The sequence below is a fragment of the Belonocnema kinseyi genome, chromosome 3 (genome assembly GCF_010883055.1).
Source record: "Belonocnema kinseyi isolate 2016_QV_RU_SX_M_011 chromosome 3, B_treatae_v1, whole genome shotgun sequence".
In the NCBI taxonomy this organism is placed as follows: Eukaryota; Metazoa; Arthropoda; class Insecta; order Hymenoptera; family Cynipidae; genus Belonocnema; species Belonocnema kinseyi.
In genome coordinates, this window is record NC_046659.1 from 101,429,563 (window position 1) to 101,440,992 (window position 11,430).

Genomic DNA, 11,430 nt, shown 5'->3' on the forward strand with positions numbered 1-11,430 from the left:
TGATTTGTCTAATTTTAATTTTAATGTTCCAATTAAATATTCCAATTTTCTTTATGAAACAACTCGTGGGTCAATCTACGAGCTATGTCAAGTAAGTTTTGAATTGATACAATTATGTTTTGAAATGGATGAGCATCAAAAAATGTAACTCTACCTGAATATGTAATTTTCTATATTTAAATAGTAATTAACTACAAATTACATACGTAAAATAAAAAATAAAATCAATATTTAAGGTTTCACATACAAATATACTAGGAAAGATTGCAACATCCAAAGAAATCATTAGACCTATTTTTGGAAGTTCCCAACTATTTTTTGTACTGTATTTTGAGATTTTCATGAAGTTTTAAAATATCAAACTAAAATTTTGTTTTAAAAATTTAGCAGGAATGTTAATAGTTGAAAAAAAAACAATGTCAACAGATAGATTTCTTTATTAATTTTTCCTAATCCATAACACCTGGCAAGAACCGAATCTTGAGTATTGATATCTTTCCATCTTATGTACTTTCCCAGAAGTCCTTTTTTTTATCCAATTATCAAGCATTCTAATTCTAAAATTACAATTTTTATATTTTTTCAACCTTTGTTTCACAAATTTTTAAACATCTAATATCCTTATTAATACACCATCAGCTTTCGTGAACTTTGTGGGCAAATTTAAATTTTGTTCTGCACTGGACATTAGTTTGTTTATCAACAGGGTGATCCGAAAATAAATTTGATTATTTCTCATTTTTATGTATATTGCCCACAAATTTGTTGCAATCCACAACAATATAAATAAAAGCGGGTTTTTTGGTTGAAAAAGTTAATACTTAGAATGTTTAATACGTATTACTCATGAATATATATTTTTTCAATATCACCCACATAAGTCTGTTTTATTGAGTCCCAAAAAACTCCAGAAGAGAAAAATTCGATTTTGCGAGTTTTGGCGCTAATTATGATAATTTATGATTGTTTTTAGTAATTTTCTCTTAGTATAGAGTTCGAAAGTCGCGGTTTTTTTCCCTGAGTTTTTCAACTTATTTTCAACTTTTCAATGGAAGTGAGATAATAATTAATTTAAGTTAACAAAAGGAATTGTCTGAAAAATTTGTATTATTTTTTATAATAATATTTTCTATGAATAATGCTAGAAAGTTGTAGTCTTTAGAATTGTTCAACACTTTGTCCACATTCGACTCAGAGCTAGGTAATAATTAATGCATTTTAACAAGCCTAATTGTTTAAAAAAATTATTATTGGTTATCACCATCTTGTTCTATATTAATGCTAGATAGTTGCAGTTTTTATTGAAAACAATTATTACAAACAAACAAAAATACAAATTATTACTGTTTTAGCAATTTTCTCTTAGATCAAAGGTCGAATGTCGCCATTTTTTCCGCATTTTTTCAAGTTGTTCAAAACTTTTCACTCAGATTGAAGCAATAATCAATTACATTTAATAGAAATAATTGTTCATAACTTTGATTATTATTTATAATAATATTCTCTTAGACCAGTGATCGCAAGTTACAGTTTTTTTTTCTGAAATTTTCAACTTCTTGAACACTTTTAACTTAGAGCGAGGGAATAATGAATAAAATTTAGCGCACTTAATTGTTTAAATAAATAATTATTGGTTATAACTATTTTTTCCTATAGTAATGCTAGATATTCACGGGTTTTTCTCTATAATTTTCCACTTTTTGTTGACTTATTGAGATAATAATTAATGCAATCTAGCAAGCATAATTGTTCAAATAATTTATCATTATTTGTTAATATCTTGTCTCAGATAATTAGTTTTGTTTAGAGTTATTATTAATATTAATATTTATTATTTGCATCTAAGTAAAAAGTCTAAGAAATGCTGAAAATTTCCACAACAAAAAAGCGCAACTGTCTAGAATTACTATAGGAGAAGATAGTTATAAACAATAATAATTTGTTTAAAAAAATTATGTTTGTTAAATTGCATTAATTATTGCATCGGTCTAAGTAAAAAGTCGATAAGAATTGAAAAATTTTAGAAAAAAACTGCAACTTTCTAGCATTATTTTAAGAGAATATTTTTATGAATAATAATAACAATATAATTAAACATACAATTATCAATAGAAAGTAATTCTTAATGTTTTGAAACCATTTTGAATTTTTAAAAAACTATAAACTATAAGCTTTAATAATTTATTATGCATTTTTTAATTAATTTAAATAGTAACAGCGCAAATGTTCTTCTAGAAACAAAATATTTATAAGTGTGAAAAAAGCATACTTACAACTTTCGGTCAAGTTCGGTAGAATGTAATGCGCACCTCGCTCGAACGGACAACTCATACACTCGAATGAACCCTAAAGCGCAGTAAGTTTTCGGTCGACCGAAACATTCTCTCTTTCCTCGTTCTATTATTATATTTTCACTTGAATATCCCCATTTCAGATTGAACGAAAAACAATTTTTTCTCGGGCAATTTTGTTCATAATAAAATCCAAATAAAAATCTTTGCTCGTTCGATAATTCATAAAATTTGATGCACTTTCGACAGTCGTGTACAGTACGCCCAACATTGTATGCGGAATGGCCGATATTGCCGAGAATAACCGAAATATTCCGAACGCGGCCGAATGATAGGACAGTTTCGAACGTTCGAACAAGCTAAAGCTCTTTCCATGATCTAAAGCGAAACAAGCATCGGGCGATTCTACAATGAACCACAATCTCGTCAATGAACTGAATAAATTTTCTTTTTAGATAAAAACATTTTTTGAAACTTTTTTGATAATTATTTACTATAATAATTAAAGTTTATGAGCATTTAAAATATTAAAATATTCACATAAATCTAAAATTACAATTTTTTTAGATCCAAACGTGCAAACATAAAAACAGAATGTCATACTAATTTGCAAACAATCCTTAAAGGCTAAAGTTGCAACTGTGTAGTTGAAAATTAATTTTTTTTAGTCAAGGATTCAACTATTTTGTTGAAAAATTCGTAGTTTTTGATCGAAATTACTGTTTTGTGTTTGAAAATTTATGTACTTTGTTGAAAATTTTGATTATGTGTGGGAAAATTTTTTTTTTCGAACATTTCTGTTTTTTGTTTGAAATTCATATCTGTGGTTGAAAATTTAACTATTTTGCTTTAAATTCTTTTTTTAATTAATTCTTTTCAATAAAATTAAACGCTTTTCATAATAGGTTGAAAATTGGTTGAGATTGTAACTATTTTGTTGAAAATTCGTCTGTTTGGTAGAAAGTTAATCTTCTTGTTTAATAATTAATCTTTTCGGCTAAAAAAATTCACCATCGATTAAAAATTATTCTTTTTTTTTTAGAATTCACTTTTTGCTTGAAAATTCAACTATTCTATTGTAAATTCGTTTTTTTATTTGTTGAAAATGCATGTCTTTTGAAAATTTGTTTTTTTTTGCAGTAAAATAATCTTTTCGGTCAATAATGGATTATAATGGATTTGGTCAATAATGGAGTTTAACGCCTTGGCTAAAAATTCGTTTCTTTTTAGTTGAAAATTTAACTATTCTGTTAGAGATCGTTTTTATTTTTTCGTTGAGTTTTCTTAAACTAAACATTTCTCTATACCAATTTTGCTTGAAATTTATCTTTTTTAGTAAAAAAATTAATTCATTTTTTATAAAAATCATCTTGTTGGGTTGAAAATTGATCTTTTTGGTTGAAAAATAATATTTTTTGGTTGAGGATTCAACTATTTTGTCGAAAATTCGTCTTTTTCATTTGAGTTCACTGATTTTGGTATAAAATTAAAATCGGGTTTTGTCGAAATATGAACTATTATATTTTTTCCTTAAAATTAGTATTTTTTGTTGAAAATTTGACTTATTATGTGGAAAACTAATCTTCTTAGTTGAACATTCATATTTTTGTTGAAAATTCATTTCTGTGGTTGAAAATTTCATTATTTGGCTGAAAATTCTTCTTTTTTAATTAACTATTTAAAACTAAAAGTGAATCCATTTCATATTTGTTTGAAAATTCATTTCGTAGGTTGAGAATGCTTTGCTAAAGATTCGTCTTTTTGCTAGAAAATTAATCTTCTAGTTAGAAAATTTATCTTTTTGTACAAAAATTAAACTATGTGGTTAAAAATGATTTTTTAGTTGTTGCAAATTCAACTACTTAGTTAAAAGTTTAACTCGTTTGCTAACAATTCCTTTTTTTTTTTAATGTAACTATTCTGTTGGAAATTAATTTTTTTTTAACTAAAAATTTTCTTATACCATTTTTGCTTAAGTTTACGTTTTTTAATGAAAAGTAGATTGATCTTGTTGGTGAAAATTTCATCTTTTTTGTTGAAAATTCATTTTATTGGTTGAAAATGTAACTGTTTTGTTGAAAATTTATTTTTAATTTGTAAAAGTTAATTTTTTGAACTGTAAACATAACCATTTATTTTTTTGGTTGAGAATTCATCTTTTCAATTGAAAATTCATACATTTTGTTGAATATTCTTCTTTTTGGTTGAAAAATCAACTATTCGGTAGAAAAATCGTCTTTTGGTAGAACAATCTTCTTGGTGCAAAATTTATCTTTTTGGTTGAAAATCATTTCATTTGGTGAAAATTAATTTTGTACAACTCTAAATATAACTATTATATTTTTGCGTTTAGAATTTATATTTTTTATTTGAAAATTCATGTATTTTTTTGAAAATTATTCTTTCTCGGTAGAAAATTAATCTTCTAGTTCGAAAATTTATTCTTTTGGCCAAAAGCTCAACTATTCGATTAAAAATAAATTTTTGTTCTGAGAAGGATTCAATTATTTTGTTGAAAATTGGTCCTTTTTTGGTAATTCAACTACTAAAAATGAAACTATTTTATTTTCGCTTAAACAAACATTTTTTATTTAAAATTCATCATCTTAGTTCAAAATGCATTTATGTGGTTGAAAATTGAAGTACTTTGTTAAAAATTAGTTTTCTTTTGTTTTTAAAAATGAATTTTTAAAAATTGGAAATGTACATATTCCATTTTTGCTTCAAAATTTATCTTCGTTGAAGATTCACTTATTTGGTATAAAACTTGTCTTGTTTGGTTTAAAAAGTCAATTTTTTTGGTAGAAAAATTATATTTTTAGATTAAAGACTCAGATTTTTGGTTGAAAATTCATGTATTTTGTTAAAAAATTCTATTTTTTTTAGTAGAAAATTAATCTTGTTTTGACACTTATCTTTTTGGTTAAGAATTTCTTTTTCATTTAAAAAAATGCAACAAATTGCTTGAAAGTTCATTTTTTTTTTTTTGAAAATTCATCTTTTTCCTTTCATCTTTTTTACGTGATTTGTGGATAACGCCTATCAAATTCTAGACGACTGTTGTCACTAAAAGTCCTAAAAATAAATTTAAAAACAAACAGGGAAAATAAAAAAATGATCGGGGAAATTTTAGGGGATTTGGAAATTTGGTTTTGTATTCTGGATTTTGCAGCAGCGGTTTATTTCCAAAAAAATGTTGCAAAAAAGAAAGACAGTTATTCCTAAATATTATTTATTTTGCAGAAGAGCCGCCAGTACAAATTTGCCAATGGCGATGAGGTTTAGAATTCTCAAAGAAACGTCAAAGGAATCTGTTGGAGTTTATCATTCACACATCCATGGCAGAGGACTTTTCTGTTTGAGAGATATCGAGGCTGGAGAAATGGTGATCGAATATGCTGGGGAGGTAAAAAAATTATCTCAATAAAATTCACTTGATTGCCTATAATTTAGTCAATTTTGATCCAGATCTCGAGTGAATAAAATGAAAAATCTACTGAAAGTTTCTAATTTGATTTAAAAAAAAGAAAAAAATTAATTATTTCAGGTGATTCGAGCTTCCTTGACAGACAAGCGGGAAAAATACTACGACAGCAAGCACATCGGTTGCTACATGTTCAAAATCGATGATCACCTTGTTGTCGATGCTACCATGAAAGGAAATGCAGCTAGGTTTATTAATCACTCGTGCGAGGTAATTATACAATTCGAAAATATTAATTTCTTACAGTATTTGCACTTAATTATTCCCTCGATAGTTTTCATTTCATCACTTATTATTTACATTGCTTAAAGTGATTAACATTTATAAATAAAACGGAATGAGTCATGTTTGTAACTGAAAATGATCACAATGTTAAAAGTATCTTCTCTAGAATAACTGATATCAACTAATATCAAACAGATATTAATTATCCGTAAATATAGTTACATTATCACAATCTTGCCTTCTAATGAAATGCGAAGTTGAAATGGTTGCAAAATATATTTTATCTTCTGAATTGAGATTGTCAGGGTGTGTGTACTCAACTGGAAAATCTGGAAATGTCAGGGCTTTTTTTTGAGAATGTGCTTAAATTCTGTTTAAATTGTAATATAAAATGAAATAACAATATTTTTTTATTCCTAACAGTAAATTTATATTACTGGATTGAACTATTTTGTTAAAAATTCATCTTTTTTGGTAGAAGATTAATCTTATGGATTGAAAATTAATTATTTCACTGAAAATTTCATTAACCCAGTTGAATATTGCATAATTTTAGTTGAAAATTAATTTTTTTTAAACTGAAAATTTATCTTTTTTAATTAAAAATTCGTGTATTTTGTTAAATATTCGTCTTTTTTTAAAATTAATTTTCTTGGCTGGAAATTCATTTTTTTTTACTGAAAATTTTCTTATTCCAGTTGAATATTCCATCATTTTAGTTGAAAATTCGTCTCTTTGGTTAAAAATTATTGTTTTTAACTGAAAAAATAACTATTAAATTTTTAGTTAACAACATTTGTTCACTAGAAAATTTGATGTATTTTGCTGAAACTTCTTTTTTGGTCGAAAATTAATCTTCTCTATTCAAAATTCATCTTTTTAGTTTACCATAAAATCCAGCTATTCTAGTATAATATTTATAATATTAGTTTAAAATTCGTGACTTTCTTGGTAAACTGGAATTCTCTTGAAGATTTTTTTTCATTGAAAATTATTGTTTTCAACTAAGAATTTAATTATTCAACTTTTGGTTGAAAACTTCTCTTTTTTACTAGAAAACTCATGTAATTTCGTGAAAATTCTTCTTTTTTGGTCAAAGATTAATCTTATGGGTTGAAAATTAATTGTTTATTTGAAAATTTAATTAACCCAGTTGAATATTCCATAATTTTAATTGAAAATTTATCTTTTTAATTGAAACTTCATCTTTTTTTTATAAATATTCGTTTTTTGTTGTTGCATGGAAAATTGATCTTCTTGGCTGAAATTTATTTATTTTTTTAACTAAAAATTTACTTATTCCAGTTGAATATTCCGTAATTTTAGTTGAAAATTAATCTCTTTTGTTGAAATTTATTACTTTTTTAACTGAAAATTTAACTTTTCCAGTTGAATATACCATAATTTTAGTTGAAAATTCCTCTCTTTGATTAAAAATAATTTTTTTTTTACTGAGAATGTAAATATTAAGTTTTGAGTTAAACATTTTTTTAATTGAAAAATTCATCCATTTTGGTGATCGTTTTTGGTCGAAAATTAATCTTCTCTATTAAAAATTCATATTTTTAGTTTACCATAAAATTCAAATATTCTAGTAAAATATTAGTAATATTAGTTTAAAATTCATGACTTTTTTGGTAAATTGAACTGTGTTAAAGGATTTAATTTTTTTTTCTTCGAAAATTATTTTTCCCAACCAAGAATTTAAATATTCAGTTTTTTATTGAAATTTTCTCTTTTTTTACTAGGAAATTCATGCAATTTCGTGAAAATTCTTCTTTTTTGGTCGAAAATTAATCTTCTCTACTGAAAATGTATCCGTTTCGTTTCAAATTCAACCATTTGCAGTAGAAGATTGATAATTTTAGTTGAAGATTATTAGCTTTGTTGGGAAATTCAACTATTTTGTAGAAAATTTGTTGTTTGTTTCTTGGTTGAAAATTTATCTCTTTTTATCCGAAAATTCATGTAATTTGGTGAAAATTCTTCTTTTTCGGTCGAAAATTATTCTTCTTTGTTGGAAATTCATATTTGGATTAAAATCCAACTATTTCAGTAAAAGATATATACTTTTAGTTGAAAGTTCATCATTGTGGTTTAAGATGCATCTATAACAGTAGAAGATTAATAATTTTAGTTAAAAATTGGTTTTCTTTTGGTTAAAAATTCATTTTTTTTAGAAATTTTATTATTTTATAACCATTTTTTTTAAATTATTGTTTTATAACTCGAGGTTTAACTATTCATTTTTTCATTGAAAACTTATCTGATTTTACTAGAAAATTCATGCATTTTGATGAAAATTCTTTTTTTTTTGTCGAAAATAAATCTTCTCTGTTAAAAATTCATCTTTTTGGTTTACCATCATTTTACCATAATATTAGTTGAAAATTTATAATTTATTGAAAAAGCTAAACTATTTTGTAGGAGATTTGTTGTTGTTTTTTTAATTGAAAATTATTTTTTTCAGCTAAGAATTTAAATATTCAATTTTTGATTGAAAATTTCTCTTTTTTTACTAGACAATTCATTTTGGTGAAAATTCTTCTTTTTGGTTTGTTATAAAATACAACTATTCCAGGAAAATATTTATAATATTAGTTGAAAACTCATGAATTTCTTGGGAAATTGAACTGCGCTGAAGGCATTTTTTTCATTCAAAATTATCGTTTTCAACTAAAACTTTAAATATTCAATTTTATTTTTGAATATTGATATTTTTTACTAAAAAATTCATGTAATTGAAAGAAAATTCTTTTTTCTTGGTTGAAAATTAATCTTCTGTATTGAAAATGTATCTTTATGTTTAAAATTAAACAATTTCAGTAGAAGGTCCATAATTTTAGTTTATAATTCGTTTGATTTTGGTTGAAAATTGATCTTTTTTAGTTGAAAATTCGTCTTTTCGGTAGAAAATTAATCTTCTTGATTGAAAATTATTTTTCGTTCTTTAAATTTAACTAATTCAGTTAAATATTCCATAATTCTATTTGAAAACTCGTCTCTTTGGTGAAACTTTTTTAACTGACAATTTAACTTTGGTTTGAAAATTTGTCTTTTAGTCGAAAATTTATGTATTTTGTTGAAAATACTTATTTTTTAGTAGAAATTTCAACTACTTTCACAAATGAAAACCCAATTATTTAATTTTACATATGAATAGTATTATTTAGACACATTAAGATATTTGAAAGGCCTGAAAAACATTATTTATAATAAACTCGCAAAAATTGAATACATATTCCAAGTCGATTGTTTCAAAAAATGCGAAATACTCGAATGGCTCTCTGTATGATAAAAATGATACCGAGAAAAATCTTGAGATACCTGGAAAACCTCTGGAATTGTCAGGGCATTTTTTCCAGGATTTGAGTAAACACCCTCATTGTGTTTTTGAATTTCTTTAAAAAAGAATGTTTTAAAACATTTTTAATTTAAGATTAAAAAAATATATATTTTCAGGTCGAATTTTTAATATTATTTTCAGGCTGATTCGTTTTAATGGGGAAGTATCATTGATAATTTGTTGGAACCTGTTAAAAATATTAGCATTTTTTATTAACAAAACTAAATATTGGCATCGGCAGAAGGGTTTTCCTTCTTGGTTAAAATGATTGCTTTTCATTCTTTTTATAAAAAATAGTTTTTATATCTTGATCACTTTTTTCAATAATAAATGCAACATTAGATAATATAACTTCTTTTAAAGACAGAAATTTATATCATTTTGCATACAATTTTTCATGAAAGAAAATATATTTCTTTTCGATCTTGACCCTCACAGTGCATACATGGTAAAAATCACGGTAAAGTGCATCGTGGGTGTTCAATACTCCAGCTTATTTAATCATGTATTGTTTAGCCCCTATTGAATATTTGATCACAATCAAATTATCCGATATAGTTTAAGGTATCTTTAATAAGATAGAGTTGATTTTATTGCCATTTTTTTTTTGTTAACAAAATTATTGAAAAAAAGTGAAAAAATGGGGTTTTTACTTAAAAATTTATAACTCACGCAATTTTAAGTAGTTTAACCTGAAAATTTATGGCTATACTTTTGACATAGCGTACTTTCATAAAAAAAACTATTACAACATGGGTACTTTCAAAAAAAATATTTATTTGCACCCCACGATTTTTTTTACCTCCACTTTCAGCAGCTGCTGCTAGCAAACTGACGCTTGACGCAGTATGCTAAACGACTTACAGTTAGGGTCTCCAACTAAAGCTAGATGGCGACACTTACTCAATTTTTTCGAATTAAGTATGATTTATAAGATTTTGAAAATTCCTTGGGGTGTCTGACACCCATAATGCACTTTAAGGGTTAAATTAAAAAATCTCGAACAGAGACACTAAGCTCATAATTCATTTCCAGTCTGCGGGGTTTGCTTATCAATATTATAAGAATTCTTGTAATTAATTCTAAATATTTTCTCCTCAATATTTCTTGAAAGAAATCTTTTTATTTAAATTTGGTGTGAAAAGAATGTCTTTAAGTATTAGCCATTTTAGAAATTTATTACGATTTTTCGATTGTTTCTTTTCCTGTGTTTAGATTTGTTTAGAATCACCCACAAATAAAATAAAAAAAAATAAATAATGAATTTCTTTTCCAGCCCAACTGTTACTCTCGGGTGGTCGATATCTTAGGTAAGAAGCACATTTTAATTTTCGCCCTGCGCCGCATCGTTCAGGGCGAAGAATTAACATACGACTACAAATTTCCCTTCGAGGACATTAAGATTCCGTGTACCTGCGGCTCGCGCAGATGTCGCAAATACCTCAACTGAGACTGCGTATTTGATTATTGTAAAACGCGCCACTGGACACAAAAGAAGAGCAGCATTATTATATATTTATGTGCTAATAATTGCGTGCGTTTTGAGCCGAGATTCATTTTACTGAATGTTATTGATTTACTCGGCGATCTATTTTCAGAGACCACAGCTTTTTATTGACAGAAGATTAAATATCTATAGATTTATAGTTGCATAGAAGGCCAGATATACATATTAACGTGGACAGTATCGTTGTGACGACGTTAACACAACTTTACTCTAAACGACTGTGCGTTACGGTTGATTTAAGGAGTATACTTATAGCAATAACCCATTAAAGATTTTCTGCTTTCGCTCTTCAAACGACGTGTAAAACGCTAAACTTCATTTCATTACAAGTTACACATCTCTGTGCACTTTGTTCACTAGCGAGGCTTTCTCTACAAATTTATACTCTACTCCAAATGAGAATTTTATTTATTTTTTTTTATAACTAGGGATGACAAAGTTTAGTTTTTTTGTTGTTGTGAAAAGCAAACTAGTCAAGCTAGAAACCTTCCATGGAGAAATTCTTATTTTTTCTCAATATGTATATTTTTAAGAAAAATTTGTTTGGCATGTTTGAATTATTTGAAAACTTTAAGTT

The 11,430-nt window shown here is 25.8% G+C and overlaps 1 protein-coding gene across 1 annotated transcript in view; it reads left to right on the forward strand.

Moving 5' to 3' along the window:
* LOC117168680 (histone-lysine N-methyltransferase trithorax) overlaps positions 1–11,217 on the forward strand; it is a 57,886-nt gene extending 46,669 nt beyond the window's left edge. Inside the window, exons 9-11 of the mRNA XM_033354352.1 lie at positions 5,535–5,697; positions 5,839–5,985; positions 10,623–11,217. Of these exons, the coding sequence (XP_033210243.1) occupies positions 5,535–5,697; positions 5,839–5,985; positions 10,623–10,796 (484 nt within the window). The 3' untranslated portion in view covers positions 10,797–11,217. The remainder of the gene's footprint in view (positions 1–5,534; positions 5,698–5,838; positions 5,986–10,622) is intronic.
* The last annotated feature ends 213 nt before the right edge of the window (positions 11,218–11,430 follow it).